This window comes from Thermobia domestica, chromosome 8, assembly GCF_964235325.1.
Source record: "Thermobia domestica chromosome 8, izTheDome1.hap1.1, whole genome shotgun sequence".
Lineage (NCBI taxonomy): Eukaryota > Metazoa > Arthropoda > Insecta > Zygentoma > Lepismatidae > Thermobia > Thermobia domestica.
Genome location: NC_137461.1, coordinates 137678577 through 137700420, shown reverse-complemented (window position 1 = coordinate 137700420; position 21844 = coordinate 137678577). Strand labels below are relative to the sequence as shown.

General features: G+C 36.9%; 1 protein-coding gene across 1 annotated transcript in view; it reads right to left on the bottom strand.

The window, feature by feature from the left end:
- LOC145691845 (esterase E4-like) overlaps positions 1-21844 on the bottom strand; it is an 88903-nt gene that overhangs the window by 66179 nt on the left and 880 nt on the right. The window contains exons 2-4 of the mRNA XM_081767160.1: positions 18802-19008; positions 15368-15512; positions 10913-11098 (exon numbers count right to left, since the gene is read on the bottom strand). Of these exons, the coding sequence (XP_081623286.1) occupies positions 10913-11098; positions 15368-15512; positions 18802-19008 (538 nt within the window). The remainder of the gene's footprint in view (positions 1-10912; positions 11099-15367; positions 15513-18801; positions 19009-21844) is intronic.

Here is a 21844-nt window from a genome sequence, read left to right as displayed (position 1 = left end):
GCAAATTGAATTGCAGGATAAATTTGGCTCCAACTTAGAACTTTTTAAAAATATTTTTTTTTTTAGATATGGGTCGTTCAGAGCACAAGGATCCAAGTCCATTTTTGCTCAGCAAACATAGTATCTTCGTAGCGAAGAGTCCGAAATAAATGAACCAAAAAGGACTTGAAAAGGTGTAGTGTGGGCTAGAGTTTCATAAGACAACCGCTAGACAAGGGCGTTTCTAGAACGGGGGAACAGGAGGGCTAATCTCCCCCTCCCTGCTCATAAATTTAAGATATTGTGCACGCTGCAACGTGAGAAAGATTAACAAGGCAAGTTCCAAATGTCATAGTCAATGATGCATAATTATACCGATGGAAAAGTCAAATATTCGCAACTACGAATCCGAAAAGGAAGAAAGAAAATTATGTGACAAGGTGCAATCTAGAGCTTTTATATGATTACTGCTAAAGAGGGGCGTCCGTTTAGAGATCATCCGCCCTCCTACCGCCTACCCTGAATTTCAAATTTTGGGACAGTAATCCAGATTTAGAAACCTTTTGCTGAGCGAAGTCCAACAGAACAAAATTGAAGTCTTTACGCCGAATAAATAAGGAGTTTGATCAGTTAAATTCCATTTCCATTGGCCGCAAGGAGCTATAGGCTTATATTGCTCTTTTGTATTATTATTATTATTTTTTTTTTTTTTTTGACCCAAGCATTCCAAGGTGGCTCTACTTTCGAGTTTCGGGCCTGCTTAAAATTCTGGAAATTGTGCCTAAGCAACTTTCCAGTTTTGATCATCTATATTTCATCCGTATTTATTCGGTTTAAGGACTTCAACCTTATTCTTTTGGACTTGGCTTGCCTATCAAAAAGTTTCTAAATCTGCCTTACTGTCCCCAAATTCTGAAATTCAGAGTGGGGGTGGGCGCGGCTGCCCTCCTGCCCCCGCTGACACCCCTGTCTAGCGGCCGTCATATGAAACTAGCCTACGCCCTTTCACGTGGTTTTAGTTTCATTTATTTCGTACTCTTGACTGCTAAGATATTACGTTTTGAAATTGCGTTCATTTGCTGAGCAAGACTGAACATTATTGAAAATAGACTTGGATCCATTGTGCTCTGAATGTCCCAAATATTGTTTCTCTTCAACACAATTATTGATTTAAACAACAACCAATACACAGGCTTGCAGAAAATATTCTAAAGTTAGCACAACATGAAGGGTGCTTGAAACATCACTTTTCGAAAATGTATTATTTTAAAATAATTTTATTAGCATCAGTATTCCAAAATAGCAATCACATTTTTGCAGCTACAATTTCACCCAGCTCCAGGTGATCAATTGAGTAAAAATCATGTACATGTGTGCAAAATTCCAATAATAATACAATTATTTGAGCCAAATACCGTAAAAACTGTCATATTAAATCCAATGGTCATTCTAAAGTCACTTTGAAAATCACTAATGTAACACAAATTAAATCAGGTTAAAAAAAAAAAGGTGCGTTATCAGTTACAGCTTATGAAAATACAAAGTCAGCATTTTGAATTCGATACGGACACTCAAAAGTCATTTCCAAAATCGCTGATGCTACAAAAACGAAATTTGATATATTAAGGTGCATTATCACCAGTGTACTACGAAAATATTTAATCATTTGTCGAAAATCATCTTGAACAACAAATGGCCAATAAAAATTCATTTAAAAAACTATATAAAAACAATTTTTAGTCAAACGATTTTATTTCTGTTATCAATGTTGCACTAATCAGTATATACAGGATGAATATGTAATACTGGTTGCAAGTAAAAAGTAAAAAAGTCTTAACAAATAAGTTATCACACGATTTTGAAATATGTTTTAAACTGTTCAAAATGTTTAAAACATTTTTTCGTTCGTATTTTAAAACATGTTTAGAACATTTTGAACATCTTTTTCATGTTTTAAACACATGTTTTGTTCTCTTTTTTTAAACTGTATTTTTTCCAACCCTGCTCTATACGGAACATTTTATTATTTTTAACTCTTTACTTAAAGTCCACAAAATGTGTTTTCCTGCCTACGCTGAGAAAAATCCGTTATCCGGACAGCGGTATATTTTACAAATATGCAGAATTCATATGTTTACTACGGAAATCTATAAGGAGCATACATTATCCATATACTACATACATACTGCCCTTTTCTCGCTTAGATGTTACATCATGCCGCTGAAGGATGTTTGACATCTAACAGACTTCCGTACATTACATACATATACGTATGTCACACACGTCAGTTATATGTTATATACGTCCTGACTGCCTATATACTGTTCTTTCTTTCGCACAGAAAGTACGTTTATTCGGAACACTTATAAGAAAAGTATGTATAAAACATACCTTTTCATTTATATGTTTGCTGCAGGATGTTACGTAGGGTCGTGCGTCAAGTCCAAAAACCACAGGAAATACATATGTAACCTACGTTTTTGTGTGCGCTTTATACGCTTTTTTCTCCGTGTAATGGTTGCTTAGCTACTTCCATTCCCATTATTACTTATCGTCTGTGATTCATGCACTGAGAAATATCCGTTCTCCGGACAGCGGTATATTGAACAATTATACGGTATCCTCTTGCTTACTATAGAAATCAGCATGGAGCATAGGTTTCCCGTATGCTACATAGGCTCTGCCCTTAGATGTTACATCATGCCGTTGCAGGATGTCTGACATCTAACAGTTTTTCGTATATCACATGCATATACTTATGTTACATTCCTCAGCTATATGTTATATACGTCCATTTGTATTTGAGATTCTGACCGCCTATATTGTTTCATACGGAAAGTACGTATAGATGGAACACCTATACGGAAAGTATTATAAAATATGCGTTCCCAGTTATACTTCTGCTGTGCGTTAAGTCCAAAAACTATAGGAATTACGCATGTAACCTATCTTTTTAAGTACGCCATCTACATTTTTTTCCCTCAGTGTGTCTAGAGTAATATCAATACATATGTGTAACTCGTAGATATTGAAAAGTACATAGTTACTTTTTTACTTTCTTTTTATTCCTTTTTACAATGCTCCTTCGTTTTCTAAATGCTCTTATTTATAAGTCTGTCATTTTGAATCTAACTTTAAAATTTTTAATTTATAAGAGGGATTGTGATATGTAAAACAGGGCCAAAACGTTCCCAGGAGTTCACTGTTGTGCTTGTTTTGTCCGTAGCTCTTAGGTTAGACTAGCTCTTATCATGGTTTACGACATTTAACAGGTAAGTTATTTTCCTTTTCCAGTTTCACTAATGGAAAGTGGTACTTATTAAAGCTGAACCCCTAAAGATTCTTCTGTTATCAGAGGAATGAAGTGTGAGAGTCATCTCAGACGATTTCAACCAGCTGAAAGGCAATTTATCTCATGCAAAATAGTTGCTACCATCTTCTTCAGATTCAGAGAAGATAGAAGGTTGAAGATAGAAAGATAGACTGAAAATGCTAGGAACGAAGCAACCATAATAGTAATATTAGCGTCATATGCTCTAGTAAATGCCCGTAAAAGACATATTTGTTTGTCTTAGGAAAGTGATATTAGTCGTAAGGGGACTCCTGAAGACACAAATGGCGCCCATTTAAGTTATAATTACAGCATCATCTCACAAATGATGAGCCCGATCATCAGTTCAAATTTGCTTAATGGGCCTCTCAACAAGGGCAAGAAACGCCAAATTCACACAGTAGATTTTCTTTTCAGATAAAACTAAATTGTGTGTTTATCGGGAGATTAAAAAAACAACACTAATAGTGGTTAGATGCTAATCCACATTGCCTCATCGAAGCAAGATGGTATCATCAAAAAATATTGTGGTATGATGTGGAATTTGGGAAACTGGAATATTGGGTTCCTACTTGATGAAATTTTAGAGTAGCTAGTTATCTCCAATTTTCGCGAAGATATTACCCAGCACTGTTATTAGAGAACTGTATTTTCGTACGTTTTTCCACCACGATGGAGTTCTGCCTCATTACCGCCGCGTTGTCAGGCCATACCTAGATAAGCAACTCCCCAGGCTGTATATTGGACTCAAAGAACCTACCCAACGGCGCCTATGGTCAAGAGACTTAACCCCGTTAATCTTTCGTCTCTGGGGTCATCTAAAGGCATTTGTGTACGCAAACACAATACATGATATCCAGGATTTGCATAGCTGTATTGAAGCTGTTTCCAGTATCCAGCCCATTGTCTTGTTCAGAATTCATATAAAATGAGAACACAGATTAGAATTAACAATCGAACATGAGAGAGGACATTTCGAACACATAAAAGGTGTATAAGCTTGTTTTCCATTCAAAACATTATGATAAGTCTCGTAAAACATAAGAGTTATGGACACACTAAATACAGCAATGGATTGTAGAGACATTTTGGCTCACTTTGACATATCACAATCATCATTTCCATTTGAAATTTTAAAGTTGGATTCAAAATGATATACAGGTGCATCGTATGGTCGGTAACATTTTCCACTTCTCTTACGACACACCTGTCATCATACTATCTGACATCACGATTCTCTGTTGTGTGACCGTGGTCAGACTTTTGGACTACGTTCCACTTAAACAATTTCATATTTCGACATTTTTTTTACCGTGAGTTTCTTTTGTTTATTTAAAAATAAAAGTTTAACCTTACTTCTTTTTTATCTCATTCAAAGAAAATTCAATTTCTGAGGGTAGTTCTATTTCAAAACCTTGACTTCTTTTAAAATAATGTTTCCCAATCACTGAGTCGCAAAATAAAATGTCTGTTGCATCAACAATTAAAAATTATGGTATTATCTAATAATAATTAACGGTGATCAGATGGCGTTCTTTATTTCACTTCAAATGGCATTTAGTAGAATGAATGAGTAAGCCCGATTTCATCATAATTAATTGTCGAATTAAAAAGAACTATCAGCAATTAGTGAGCACGCTGTCTAAAAGTACTTAAAAAGTTACGAGTATATTCTCATTTTTATGTGAAATCCTATATATATATATATATATATATATATATATATATATATATATATATATATATATATATATATATATATATACAGATGGTGATCAGAAAAATGGAAACACCTGAACGAAATTGCAACTTATCAGATTAATATGGTGTCGGGCCATCTTTCGCCTTCAGAACAGTCTTGATGCGACGTGGGATTGAGGCATAGAGGTCGTGAATGGTAGCAAGTGGAATTTTACACCATTCCTCGTGCAGGGCATCGGCCAGTTCTGTGAGAGAGGATGGAGGTGGAAATCGTTGCCGGAGTCATGTTTAAAAGACGGACCACAGATGTTCAATTATGTTGAGATCTGGGGATTGGGCGGGCCAGGGGAGGTGTTGAACTTCATCCCGATGTTCTGCAAACCACGCTGCAACAACGCCAGCTATATGAATGGGTGCATTATCATCCTGGAAGATGGCGTCATTGTCCGGGAACAACATCCGGACCATAGGATGCAAGTGGTCTCCTAAAATTGCGACATAATCGTTGGCTGTGATTCGTCCGCTAAGTGTGACCACAGGACCCAATGAAAACCATGATATGGCGGCCCACACCATCACCGAACCGCCACCATGTTTCACAGTTGGGCGGAGACACTGCAGATCATAAGCTTCTTTGGGCGTTCTCCAGACATAAACACGGCCCGTGGTTGGGAATAGGGTGAAGGATGACTCATCCGACCATATCACACGTTTCCAGTCCTCAACGGTCCAAGTTGCATGCTCGCGGCACCATTTGCGGCGTGCGAAAGCGTTATGGTCCCTGATGAGCGGTTTGGCCCGTGCAACACGACCCCGTAAGTTGATGTCATGTAATTTGCGGCGGACTGTGATTGTCGAAACAGGGTGGGGGAGGTGCTTATTGAGTTCCTCCGTCACTTTCTCCGCAGTGGCACGACGGTTCTGCGTGACAATGCGCTTTAATACCCGGCGTGACCTGCACTCATGATTTTCTTCCGCCCACTGTTCCGCTTCCCCGATGTGTTTTTTCCGTGTGTTGTGTAGGCCGTCATCACCTTTGACACTGTCCCACGCGACACACCTAACACAGTAGCCACTGCCGTCACACTCATTCCACATAACTGCGCACCAACAATTTGTCCTCTTTGAAAATCTGAGAGGTCTCCCATTTTACACTACCTCCGTCTGCTGAAGCCACTGGACACTGCTGTTCCACTGCGCCTGACGTAGTATGGAGATCGACCTAACACACCACCAGCGGTCCGGCGCTGCGGGCGCCACGACACCACTGCCAACCCATACATCTGACGTGTTGCCAACTACAGGTGTTTCCATTTTTCTGATCACCATCTGTATATATATATATATATATATATATATATATATATATATATATATATACAGAGAGAGAGAGAATGATCCAGGTTTGATGTTAAAATATACCGAGTTTTATATTTAGAGGTTTCAGTATGTGTGTATAGAATATCGAGAAGTTGATACATTCTCTCTCACGTTTCAGGTTGAAGCAAGTCTCCTTCAGGGCTAGTGAAACAAAAATTGCGGATCAAGGTAGATTTTTTATTCGACAGCATTCGCAAAAGTGTTATTTTTCCATGAAACAAAAAGTGTTGTGTAAACGCCAAGATAGCTTCATTCTCATTTCAAGACAAAGTGGGTTCTGTGTGATAATGTGGATGAGGAGGTGGAAAGGGAGGTTATGTGTTGGAATTAGGGATGTGCACGAGTCGAGTCGAATCGAGATTTAAGCCTGTCTCGACTCGAAACTATTTTTCTGTCTCGACTTAAGTTTCGACCCGATAGTTTCTGTCTTGACCTGACTCGAATTCGAGACGAGACGTCTCGAAATTCGAGTCCAGACAAAATTTGCGAGTTAAAATATACGCACACATCAGCCAGAACATTATGACTACCTACCTAATTGTCAGTATGTCCACCTTTGGCACGGATAACAATGGCGACGTGTCTTAACATGGACGCAATGATCCTTGGTAGGTCGCTGGAGAGAGTTGGCGTCACAGGTCACCTAATTCCCGTAAATTCCGGGGAGGGGGCTATGCGCACTGACGTCACATTCAATCACATCCCAGGTGTGTTCGATTGGGTTCATATCTGGCGAGTTGAGGTGCCAGCACATCACTTGGAATTCTCCCCTGTGTTCCTCGAACCACCCCATCATACTCCTGGCCTTGTGACATGGTGCATTATCTTGTCGAAAAATGCCACTACCGTTGGGAAACATGATCGTCATGAAGGGGTGTAGGTAGTCTGCAAGCAGTGTGCGATATGTCTCGACCGTCATGATGCCTTGCTCGAGCTCCACTAGACACATGGATCCTCACGTGAATGTTCCCCAGAACATAATTTAGCCGCCACCAGCTTGTCTTTGTTCTACTGTAGAGGTGTCAAGAAGTTGTTCGCTTGGAACACGACGGATTCGTACCCTCCCATCGTCATGATGAAAAAGGTATCTAGATTCACCAGACAATGCAACGCTCTGCCACTGCACCAAGGTCCAGTGGCGATGGTCACGTGTTCATTTCAATCGTAGTTGCCGATGTTGTGGTATTAATATTCGCACATGGATGGGTCGTCGGTTGCGGAGGAACATCGTTAGGAGTGTTCGGTGCACTGTGTGTTCAGACACACTTGTACTTTGACCAGCATTAAAGTCTGATGTTAGTTCCGCCACAGTTCGCTGCCTGTACTGTTTTCCCAGTCTGCCGAGCCTACGTCGTCCGACATCTATAATGAGGTAGGGGCGCCCAATCCTTCAACGTTTGGACGTTGTTTCCCCTTGGTTTCGCCACTTGTTGAAGAAACTCATCACAGCACTCCTCGAACACCCGACAAGTCCTGTAGTTTCCAAAATTCTCGTGCCGAGTCTCCGGGCCATTACAACCTACCCTCGGTCAAACTCAGATAGATCAAGCGCCTTTCCCATTCTATACATGGCCAGCACTCTCACTGATACTACTCTTGCTGTACTGTACTGTGGGGTTACAACCACAGTTATTTGCTCAATTATCAGTTCTTTACTGAAAGAATGTGGGGATAGCACTTCGCATGGCAAGAGAGAAAGTACGTGGGGATCTGAGCAGTACAGCGCTGAAGTAATTAATTGGGGATGAATGAAATGAATTGCATGTTTTCTAATAGAAGAAATCACAGAGACGCAAAGGTTAGGAAAGGAAAGGGTTTTACTGTACCTCAGCCATTTCGATGTGATGAGCCTTTTCAAATATCGGGCGAAGCCTTGTCCTCCAATCCGTTGAGTGGTTCCGTCTAGTATCGATCCCGGACCTCACGTTCGAGAGTGAAGAACCTCTCGACCTCAGGGCAACAGCTCCCAGATGTCCTGGCCTCTTTGGAATGACACCTCTGTCATGCAATGGATGGTAAGGGCCCAGGCGTGCCGACTGTCTCTCAATTGCTGCTAGCACGACTCTTCTGAATAGGGATCCAAAGTGTGTCTCTGGCGACTTCTGTTACACTTCTCACCTGGAGAGTCCCGTGACCCCTGGTTTTGTTCTTTTTCCTTGCTTTCGCTTCTTCCTGGTGCTCCGCACGTGGATGACTAGCTCATCACAATTATCTTGGTCAATAGGGAAGTTTGTAAATTGCTGAAACGGCGTGGCTGAGTTTGTTTTGATGAAGTTACGGAAACTAGGAAGAGAATGGTAAGCACGAATTTGTATTGGGATGAGGTGACAACATAGGGAAGTCTCTTCTTTATTATTTAATAATTACGATTTCTTGTTTGAAGAACAATAACATCATACAGGAAGAATTCAAAATAGGAGCTAAGCCTGATATCCTCTACACTACATGCACCGTACATGTGTCTGACTAGCAGGCATTCCTCGGCAGGTGACGCTGCTATCGCCTGGATGGGCTTATATCGATAGTAGATAGGTGGTCATAATGTTCTGGCTGATCGGCGTATAATAAATAAATTTTAAATATAGGAAATTTTCAACATTCTGATTAACTAGCAGGAAATTTCACAAGTTATTAGGCCTACAAGAAGCAACTGACTTGGACAAGACAACGGATAGTTGATGAGGCAATCTTTTTTCTGGTTTTTGAGGTATGCGATTTTGACGTCAACAAATATTTTATGCTTTGTGAAATGTTGATGTTTGGTGCTTATCAGTCGCGCTTCCGTTTCCTTTTCTAATTTTCCCAGTTCATGATAATTAACAGTACATTGCGCAGCTCGAATACATGTTCACTTTTTTATTCAATCCAACTCAAGCCGCTTCAGATACTATAAGTTGCATTTGTTTACGAAGAATTAATTGCGTATCAGAATTACACCCCAACAAAAAATTCTGCGTACTCATCTGCTCAGTATTCAAGGTTTTAATTACATCCTGAATTGTTAAAATGTGAACTTAAGTTGCATTAGATACCATAGCAATTCCTATGGATAATTCAGGCACATGCTGATAAGATCTTTCTAGCAAGCACTTCTGCTGTTCATAAACCTTACGCATTCGAGTAGGAGAAAAAAAGAAAAAAGAAGCAAAAATGGTAATTTTGCAACCGGAACTCGCTCGGGCTCATGCTCTCTATCCTCAATGGAGCTCGCGTTCGCTAATCTCAATAAGGATAACACTAGTCAAAATTTTGCATTAGTTCCAGCTTGAGCTTGATATTCACTGTGAAATTCGCTTTAGCTCGATCTCCTGCTCATTAACCTCACTGGACTAGAGCTTACTAACAGCTTGGGCTCGATCCTCAATGAGGCTTGCACTCGCTAGTTATCTAGAAATAGTGAGCATCAGATCCTGCGGCATAGAAGGAAAGAGTTAGGTTTCTGGAAGAGCAATAATTTTGTTATTTCTTATTCATTCTTGAAATTCAAAATATTTAGATATGATGATCCTGCAAGTCATTTTGCGATTATATAGTATTAATGTCATGGACTGCACTCACAAGATGATATCATTATCATTGATATAATATATAAAAAGGAGAAAATTGTCACAAACTAATTTATTCATCTTGGATATGGAATTCTCATTTACATCATTGGATCCGCAATTTACTTTCGTCTCAAGCTCTGCAAATCGACCGCGACGACAGAGCCCGCTTTCGCACTAATGTTTAGAAATCATTAAACTCACTTGAGGCAATATTTGTAGACTATTGTATTGTATTTTGCGTTTAATTAAATTGGAATCCACTTCATGATCTTGTGGAAAGTATCACTAACCTAGAATTTCTGTTTTTATGGAGAATGTAAGCATAGCAATTATAAAAGGTGAGTAAGGTACGTATGTATTTATAAGAAAGTTTATTTTACGAGTCTTTTGTGGTTCCGCCAACCTATTCTTTAGTTTTTTTTTTTTTTTCAAAATACTCATATCTCATAAATAAAAGAGCTATTATAAAATCTCTTACCACTATTCTTTAATACTTACAAAATTTTATTTATTGTAAAAGCACTGGCAAGATATTTCTTATCGCTTACTAAAATTATGGTTTCGACTTCATTATGATGTCATTAGTTATGATGTGAATTCTAGTCAGAAATCTTGTTTTGATCTTCACTTGATAACATCGCTTATACATTAAAACTAATAGCAGGTATATGCTACTTGCCATACAACTAGAAAACAAACGACTATTCAATTGGCAACGCACTAGTAGCTGGAATCACACAGATTTATATAGATATTACATCTATTTACTCTACAATCATATAGATAGTGGCGCCAATTGTGCCTATAGTGATTATTTTAGTAATTCTATGTCTATACCACAAACTAAGGTTCGAACTAACAGTGTTACGAAATGTAAGAAATCACCATCAGCATCACTATATCTAAATTTTAAAACATTCATAAAGAAATTTATAAAATTTTGTTTTTTAATTATATGAGCATTTTATCTTACCTTTAGCTAATGGACTGTATTTCATGAGAGTGACGCTGGCAGCACCAGCACTTTGTCCACTGATTGTCACTTGATTAGGATTTCCTCCAAAATATTCGATATTGTCTCTGATCCATCGCAGAGCTTCTACTTGATCTAAAAGACCATAATTACCAGCCATATCGTCTATGTTGAGGGACATAAATCCTATTGAAGAGGAGAGATACTTGTTAAACTATTTGGATGTATTCATAATATTCAATATCCAGTTGGAATCTTACTCAATAGCCAGTAAGTTTCAATCAAACTAGAATTTCCAATTATTAACTTGAAATTTCAAGATCAATCTTTGTCGAATTTTATGTGAAATGTTGGAATATTAAGGATATTGTAATAAAAGTTAGAAACGAACGTAAGAAATAGTTCTGTGCTATACCTTTGTTTTATACTATGGAACTTAATTATAATTGGGTGCCAGCAGAAATAAGCTAAAAGTAGGTCTTAGTGCTATTGTCCATCTAAGATTTCTATTGTATATAAGCATAGGACGGGCAAAATGAATAACGTAACGAATCTACCTTTATTCTTTTAAAAAATGTATAAAAGCTTTTTCATTTTGAAAAAATTCACAGATTGTCATGTAAGATATTATTGTACTTACAAAAAAAAACAAAAAAAAAAGGAAAGACTTATTTGTGCTGATGTGGGTGAAGACATTTTTAAATTACTAGTCACTTTGGCAAAGAGAATAATACTTTTTTTTTTTTAATATAACGTCCGAAGATTGTGGACCGAGACTAAGGGAGGCGGAGATGATAAGACGGATGATGATATTAGTGGAATGAAGGAAATGGAAAGATACGGAAAAACTTTGAGAAAACCCACGTATGGTGTTTGTCCAAATAATAGTTTCTTCGGAAACGTTTACATTGTATTTAAATATAAGTAAAAAATTGCATGGGTAAATTGTGTGAGTTTGTGAGCAAACATTAACAATTACAATGAAACGAGAAGTTTTACATTGTAAGACGAATGCAATATGTTTCACTTTCAACTACCACACGTTTACTACCAGTTTTTAAAGTGCAACTTAAGGTTCTTTATTTTTTCCCTACTGTACACAGAACCTATAAAAAAACAATAATAATAAAAAGTAAAAATATAAAATAACTTATGAATAAATTGAGTATTTATTACTATCCACAAATGGGAATCATGGCAAATGAGATTTAACACTTTTTCTCATGCCATATCCTGGATCTGCCACTGTATGTTGTATATGTGTGTGTAATCCATTAAAACATGTGTTTCACATTTCGCTTGGTTGAAATCAAGCACTTTTATGGAATGTAAAATAATATGAATAAACACTATATTAAATCAATGAACTGTAATATACCATGATTTACAAATTAAAATGTACTAGTGTCAATTACCGTTTCGCTGTTTTAAAATAAAAAATAGTAATATGTTCCGTTAATCAGTTTTTATTATTACTGAAGCGCTCTCTTATATCGGTTATTTTCTATCGTTTATATATCTCCCCCTCCCCTCCCCCAAGTTGCGGGGCTGAATTTGGATTTAAACGGCATCGCAAGTCACTGCCAATCTCAGCGACCTCGAAAACTATAGATTTCGACACTATTATCGGTCATTTTCGATCATTTTTATATCTCCCCCTCCAACAAGTTTTACCATCAAAATAAAATGATAAAAACCATCCCAGCCCCAAACCTCATCTATGTTGAAAATTTGATGGAGATTGGTCGCGTGGATCAAGACTTTTAGAGCCTTATGCAGAGTCGCTTTGATGTATGATTAGCGTCGTACTAAAGGCCTGACTTCTGCAGGAAACATATGTTAGTCGAACTCTTTAGTATGATACTAATCACTCATCAGAACGACTCTGCATAAGGGCCATTAAGTCATGAATATAGTCACTTTCATTTTTATTTATGTAGATAGATTGTGAGAAAACACAAGAGGGTGGGCGTAATAACTTCAGCGAAGATTTTATGAATTCTAGATTGTCAAGCCATTTATCCAAATAAACAGGTCATATGTTTATACATTCTGCTCCCCTCCTCCCAAATAAAAGAAGCAAGCTACGTCACTGCACATTTTTATAACGATAAAGTGTTTTGAATCAAAGAACTTGCACAATTGGAAATGGAGAATGAATATTCTTGTTTCTGATGCAATGACAAACTTACACAGCACGCTTTTAGATAGTTCTATGGTTCTTGAAGAGATGGCAGTAACAGAAAGTCAACCCGTGCCATCTTTTGAACGTTTAACAAAATACATAGAAGAAAATACTTCATTATGATTGCATCCCATCACCTTCATATTTTGCGTATAATGTATGTATATTATCTCTTATTTTATTTTATTCATTTTTTATGTCTAGATTTGGAATCTGTAACCTTCAGAGAGAAGGAATATGAAACATACGAGAAATATAATTCTGAACTTATATATATGAAATAATATAGTTTTATACATGTTCATGTACATTATTAATGTAGGTCTAACTAATAACTGTAAAATAACTACAAACATTAGGTCAATTTAAAAATATCATATGCGGTCTTCTTGAGGAATAGACATTGCTAATGTGGGCTTCAAAACAGAATAGATTCTCCACCCCTGGTCTAAACACTCTATTTTTCTCTTGCGTATGTTGCCCTTTTAAACTAGAGTAGATTTTAAACTAGCACACACATAAATAACATAATTCTGAAATCTATCTGTACTTCAATATAGAAGAGTAAAGTAACTCTTTCATCAAATCCCAGGTCATACTACTCACGATTCTTTGTTCATAAAATATCTAGGGTTCGGATTCGCTTAAGTTCAATATGGGAAATTCGATACATAAACTTTTAATTGAAAATTAGCAAAAACATGTTTGAGCGCTTTTAAAAATTCAGTTTCTAAAAGATGATAAGGAGGCAGGGTGGTTCAAAAGTATGAAAACACCCTAATAAGTGTAAAAAAACAAAATAACAATGTAGATGGGGAAGAACGTTTCATCTGAAGTCTGCCATCTTGAATTTTACTCAATTGTCTTAAATGGAAACCACAGCTTACGATATGTCAGTTCTAGAGCAAATTTTCGTAGAAATTGAATGGTACGATTATTTTTGCTCTAGCACTAACCATTATGAAGTTATGGCTGTTTCTGTGTTTTGTCCCCATCAACAGAAGTTAGTCATACTGCAAGGACCACGCACTGTTACAGGATGTGTTCAATGTTTTCCCCCATTCCGGTTGATCGTCAGATGCATTCTATTCCCAGTCACACAAAACGTTACGCAAAGTGTTGGCTGTAACGTTGGAATATGCGACCACAAATTAGTTCCCGAGATGCAGAAAACTCCTAATTTTCACCACATACACAACAGACTTCACATTGCCCTATAGGTTGTAGTCCATTGGAGACAGGTCATAACCTCTGTACTTCACCTACCAATCCACGCATTAGGTAACTGCTAACCGAGGTACTTACGGACTCGGATGCCGTAATGGGAAGGGTGCCATCGTACTGAAAGCACTTAGCGAATGATCCTTTCTCCGACAATAGTGATGGCAAGGTGTTGTCTTCTAACATTTTCTGATAACTCATCGCCGTTATGGTCCTGTCGATGAAGAATAGACCCACAATGTGAGTCTCCCGCACGCCACATCATATTGCCCGGAACACCTGCGGATTCGTCCTGCAGATTACTAACCGACCAGTACCGCACGTTTTGCCGACACAGAGTTTGCCTCATCAGTAAACAATACATCAGTGGCGAATGTAGGGTTTTCGTCGTAGTTGCTCTGTGACCTAATATTATTGAGCAAAGTCCAGACGACGAACTGGATCATCATCTGTAAGGTGTTAGCGAAGTTGCAGATTTTAAGGGTACTATTTATTCACTGGCATAATGTGCATGATTAAGGTGCAACTAACAACACTTTTACGGGCTAAACTATGCGTGTTTCTCTTCTCTTACTATTATTGATTGTTGTCAACATTGGCACAATTGTTGCCTGTCTGTCGCCGTGCGTGGTCTATCATATCAGTCTTATGCCTATCTGCCACAGATCCGGATTCTTGCAATTTCTTCAGCACTTTGAACACAGTACTATTGCTGACAATTAAAATGACAGGCGTCATTGTGGTGTATCCTCAGACGATTTTCTCCATCGTTATTCCCCATCTACATTGTTACTTATGTTATATTTTGAAGCGTTCACCACTTATTAAAGTGTTTCCATACTTTTGGATCACCCTATATATTCAAATTAAATTCATTTTAAATTTATTAAACCCTACTTTTGCAGTTCAAAGAAACGAGCACTTCTGCTGGCAGCTTACAGATCTATATTAAAGAATCCAGATAAGTAACTATTGTCTTATACTATTCTTACAGTACAACAATTCTTATCAAAGGAATGAAGTGAAGAAAAAAGTAAGAAAAGTCTTACCAAGTGGTCCCAGACGGTATTGAGGTACAACAAGTACAATGTCTTTGTCTAGCAGATAATTAGGTTTTACATCATGAGACGAGCCGAATAGAAACGCTCCTCCATGGATGAAGACTAATACTGGAAGCTTCGCATTTCTATCCAACTGGAAAAGAGAAAACAAAGTCTGATAAACATAAAAAGATCACGCACTAGAAGCTTTAATTTCGTCCGGTAGATATCAATTGCTGGAGGACGTTTGGTACCATCTAATGGCGTAATACGTAAGTTGTATTACCTTTTATTCAATATGGATAGTTGCCGTTACCCGCAAAAATGTTAGTGGATTGATTGCATTAACTATAACTCGGGAGTTGACAAACACTGTAGCTTTCTATTGCGAAAAGTGTTATCGTATGGAGTAACAGGCGTACGTATGTATCATACAAACGGACAGACTACTAACATTACAATAAGTTCCACTTGCGTGATCATAGTAAGAGCTATATGCAGCATATCATTGTCCGTCTATTTTTAAGAGCTGTAGTTCTTAAGTTATGATGTGCATCTCTATTAATACATACACAGAGTATATACAATGTCTTCAGAGAAAATCATATAAAGAACATATTTTTTTCAAATTTCCATCACATGATCTTACACTTACAGATTTGGAATGGTGTGAGATAAACTGTAGGTGAGTCAGGTGAACTGAAATGTAGGTGAATGAAGTCAAACTCTCGTGATGAGAGATAAACAATGGGATAATGTGATGTCATAGCAATAGAGAGGCTTAACATGATAAGGTGAGAATAAATGACATTGTGAAGGTGCAAATGACTAATTATGTACAAATCCGAACTCAAAACCTATGATGGAGAGCACTGTGGCTCAGTGGTAGAGCACTTACTTTTGGTGTGTGGGGTCCCTGGTTCGATTTCAGCTCCCGCTAACTGGACATTGTGGTGGACGAACACCGTGTGCGTGGGTTTCCTCGGGGCTCTTCCGTTTCCTCCCACTTATATCATTCCACCATTTTACTCATTTCTAATCATCACTGTCTCATTTAGCCTTACCGTATAATTGTGGGACGTAAAGCTGAAAGATTTCATTTCAAAAACTGTGAAGAGAGCATGGCAGCTTAGTGGTAAAGCGCTTACTTCTTGTGTGTGGGATCTCTGGTTCGATTCCCGGACAGGTAAGTTTGTGGTGGACAACATCGTGTTCTTGGGTGTTCTCAGGGTATTCACGTTTTCTCCTACACTCTCAGTCCACCAATTCTCCCATAGCCATTCTTTGTCTTGATCATCCATCTACCTTACTTTAAAAGGTATGATAATGGGTCATTAAACTTAAAGATTTCATTTGATTTCGTTTTCAAAAACTGTGAACATCATTTACGTGAAAGGGAAGATCTGAAAGCTCGTGTATGAAAGTTGTATGCTTATTTTTATGTACAATATTTTAAAAATAAAATGCACATATATTATCGTAGACAACACATGTATTCTGCAATGGATTAAAAACTTCAATAGTTTAATATTTTGCTACGTAGTCAGTTGAGGCAATGTTATTATCAGAACTTTCAGTCAGGACCAATAAATAATAATTTTCACGAGACTCTTCAATTGAATCGGTCATAGCAAAAGGAGTACTTATTACAAAATTAAGTTTTCGAGAAAAACGAAAAGAAAAAGTACTGTTTAGATTTTATTATGTGACGTTGTTCAAGTAGCAACTATCATGGTTTGAAACGGGTGGTTCTTTGTATTTACATTCTCTTTAGTTAGTATATTAGTGTTTTGAATACAAAATATTAAAATATTACACGTGTACCTTTTCTGTACTGAACGGTGATGATACGTTATATAGTAATTTTGTTTCCGTTAATACTACTTGAAATGACCATTTCTTGAATGGGGAGAATGTGTTTAATGAAATATTTAAACCTCTTTTCCCCTTTCCCTCTTTCGAATGCACATTCCAATGGAAGTGTAATCATAAAAGTACATAACGTCAAACCTTTTCTACCCCATCCATCCTTCATCCTCCCACGACGATGAGGGATAAATTTAGACCTAAACAAAAATCAGAAGTGTCACTATTAATCTCAGCGACGCCGAAAACTATGGATTGGACTCTAATATCAGTCCTTTCCGATTATTTTTACACGCCACTTCCTTTCCACCCCAGCCCTCATATCATCCCAATGGATAGAGACGAAACTTTTTCGTTAATGCGATATGTGCGAAAAGTTTTTTTTTTAATCGAATATGTTTCAGGGGACTTGAAACTTTTCGTTTCAAAGCCAGAAATCATGTTTATATATATCGCGATTTTTTTTTTTTTTTTTTTTTTTTTTTTTTGCGAAATTGGGCATTACTTGCGATAAATGCGAATGAAAACGAAAATTGGAATTCTTGTTAATTATTGCTAATAATAACTAAAAAGAGCATTTCCAATATTATTTAACTTTAAAAAAAGTTGTATTTACGTAAAAACTTTGCGAGTTATTTGATCCAGAAATGCTTCACTTCATAAAGATGTAGACATCAACTAAACTGAATTGTTGTTTAAATCCTTGACTGTTTTGTGGTCAAATTGTTCATGATCTGTTGGTTGCTTACCATAAATTTAAAAGTAAGGTTACTGAAGTTCTCAACAGTGAAGATAAGGAATTGGTATTGTATCATTGTTAAATAGTTTAAAAGTTAACCACAGGTCATTTGCTGTCAGCTTATTACGTTCAATATGGTTGCCAGTCTCGAGTGTTGATGCCGAGAGATTCTTTTCCAAGTATAATATGATTGCTACTGACAGAAGAACAAACTTAAAAGAAGAATTGGTAGGCTTCCTGCATGTTATCCTTTAACTAAGGATGACGTTAGAAGAAATATTTAAATTTTTGCATTAATTTCTATATTTCAGTGAATACATTAGTTAGAATGTGCACCTAATCAAGGTATATCATCATTTTTGTATTAGAAATACACCTTACTACCAAAAATATACTGTTTAGAAATTCCATAATTTTTAAAGAAAAACTCGTGTTAATTTAAAAAATAAATGCGACATAAATGCGAAAATTGTGATAATTATTGCTACAAAATATCAAAATTGTAGCGAAAAAGTTTCGTCTCTATCAATGGGAGGGGGGTGAATTTGGATATAAATGGTATCAGAAGTGGCACTTTTTACCTGAACAATCGCCAAATCTGTATATTGTACCCTATCAGTCGTTTTCGTTATGTTTACATGTCATCTCTTGTTAACACACCTCGTTCATTTTTGATAGGCTGTAGTTGAGTTCTTCTTATTTAGCAGAATAGATCTAATCATGTAGATGACGAATTCAGCAATAACTCAATTTCGCTCAAAGTTATTCAATTGTGTTCAATTGTGCAATGACGGATTCAATTGTGTTTAAAATAAAACATACTTAAAATTTATCTTACTTTTGGTGTAAATACATTGAGATTCAAACAATCTTCTGGGTCTCCAGCAGCTCTTGTTGTTGGAACATCATCTTCTATGGGAAGATCAGGATTGAATCTGAAGATAGGCCAAGTCCTTCGAAATGGAAGAGCGTTTATTTCGGGACATTTTTGACCTAATACTGTAGCGTTGAATGGCTCCGTGAAATTTTCCACTGGCTTTGGTGGCTGAAACAGAAATATAATGTCCAATTAGTGTATAATGTTTATACTACTATTGCTAAGTTTATCGTTAATGTAATGCGCATCAGATACCATTCTTTTCATCATATTAACCTAGATTAATATTATGTAATAGTTCTTAAATTTCCTGATTTCTTTAATTCTAGCATAGGTTTACAAGCAAGTAATCAGACCTAGCATTATTATATAGGATCCATATGAGCATATGTTATGAGTATATGAACATATGACCAGACGATCCATTTTTAACAGGATTTTATTAGAAGTACGTCTGGTGTCCTCCCCCCCCCAAAAAAGGACGCATAATGTCCCTTAAAAAAAAAAAGCGTCCAGTTTTTGGTTCCTATCTAGAGTGCTAGTAATTTCTTGTATGGATTTCTACAGTTTTAAAAGAAAAAGCAAACCTTATCAAACAAATTGTCATAAAGAATTATGAAGTTCAAAACAAAATCGATAGCAATATTCCTAGTTCCTGTTAAAAAATAATACAAAAATTAAAGTTGGAATAACATTAAATAATAATAAAAATATCTGGTTATTTTGAAAAGCTAGAAACTTCTTCTTCACTGCCAGGAATAGTGATATAGCAATGACTATATCTAGATTATTTACCAAATTATGCCAATTTGCGAGTATCCTAGGTGTTTTCTTTGTTCTAAATTTTGATCAACTGTAGCATACATTATCTTTTCCTTTCGTTTTCGGCGTATACAAGGTATTTCAAAACAATACCGACAATGTTTGGGAGGTGACACCTGACACCAATGTAAGACAAAAGGTGTAGACCAACCTGAGTGCACAAATGCTTCCTTTAGGAGCTATAGACTGCCGGAATCATGAAAAATGAACGTCAAAGGTCCATAGCTCCAAAACTAAGGAACCTACCGTAGTCGGGCTATTTGAGAATGCGTTTTCAAAGCGTTACACCCTAGAGCGAACGCGACCAAGGTGGCTATTTGGTAACATTACTTTCGCCAGAGTTATAAATCATACTGTAGTCAGGGTTTCCAGGTCTTTTTTGCCAAGTCCAGATCTATAATAGCAGAGTTCCAGTACTCTGCACAAAGCATTTTCCAAGCAGCTGTTTCTTGCTAAAATCTCCTTGCCTGGAAACACGTCTTTCCTTTTTTTTTTTTCCTTCCTTTTGACATCTTTTAAACAGCAGGCGGTCTATTGTTCCGAAACGCACCAAATACGCTCGAGCTGAAGTTTTCTGCGCGTTTTTATTGCTTTCGCGTTTGTGATTATCCATCCACATTTAAATATATAGTCAGCGTATTCCAAGCGTACGCATGAGCAATAAAAACGCTTTGCAAACGCCCCAAATAGCCGGGGACTAAGTGCAATACATGAAGTATAGAATTCGTTGCTTTTATAATTTTAGACGTTACTACTGTTTATACGTTTAATGAATAAGATGTTTTACCTCTAATCTTCTGTTTACGTAATGCACTTACCCCTTCATTACTAAAACAATTATTACAACTTAATTTTCTGTCTGCTTGAAAGTAGTCTTTTCATATTATCACCCGTATAATTTCTTGTCAGTGAAAGAGGTGAAAAGAAATAAATTGATGTGTTCTTTCTAAAGTTCACTTTCTGAGATTATTAGAAACTAATTTATCTAAGAACAGTAATAAATTGATCTAAATAAATTGATTATGTACTTAAAGTGTTTCAATGTCAGTCTTAAAGGTTGTTTTACAGTAGGAATAATTATAATGAATCATGGGAACGAATATGAGCAATTTGCTACAAAGGATGCATAATTTACGAGTTAGATTTCTGGTCTTCTGGCATCTATGGTCATGTTAGCCCTTCACGTATGAGGGTTGACGTCCCTCGGCGATCACACTACCCAGGGAATTGGAAAGGGAGAAAGGATTGGGGAAGGAAGGAAGCGGCCTGGGACTCCGGACCACTCGAGATAAAGACAAGAGTTAGTGACTATGCTACACGTGACCACTTTACTACAAAGATACTGTTAGTAATTTAATGACCTTTTCCTCTTAATATCACACTTCACACTGTGTGTTTATTTTGTTTTATACAGGTGTTGTAGCTTCTAGTTGCATTCTCGCATTATTATCTTGTCTACCCTTTACAAAATTATTGGATTTTATAGAATTCTTGCATCAATTAGTATTATTAATTTTATTTGACACACATTTATTTAACTCTCCGAATTTACCGATGTTGATGTGAAGAGGGGCATCTTGAAAACCTTATTTACAAAAAGAAAAAGAAAGAAAGAAAATTGAAAAAGCTTTGATGAGCATGTGGTGAAAAGATATTTATAAAACTCTATTCTTTGCAGTGAATTGTCTCTAGAATTACAATAAAAGAACTACAACTCTAGACACTTTCTATACGGACATACTCTGTAACGGGAAGGAAGAAAGACAAAAACTATTTATTCGCTTACGAAAACCGAGTTTATAATGGAAAACATTACTTGTTAGGTGCGAGGTTTGATAGCATATTGATATAATTAAAAGCAATACGAATGCGTGGGTGAGAAAAATATTAAATAACTAAAATATTTTCTTTGGTACTATCAGTTAAGGATGCGCACGAGACGAATCGAGACAGGATTTCTCTGACAAAATTCGAGTCGAGACACGCCTCTTCCAATAGAGAAATATACATTTTTCGAGTCGAGACATCACTTTTACAGCACATTTTCGAGACGAGACAGCTACAAATCTTGTCTCATGCGCATCCCTACTATCAGCTGCATTTGATAGGCAGTTGTTGGGTGTTCGGAGATCATCTGTACAAGTAAGAATGACGTAAAGTCATGTAAATTGGAGTTTAAAGG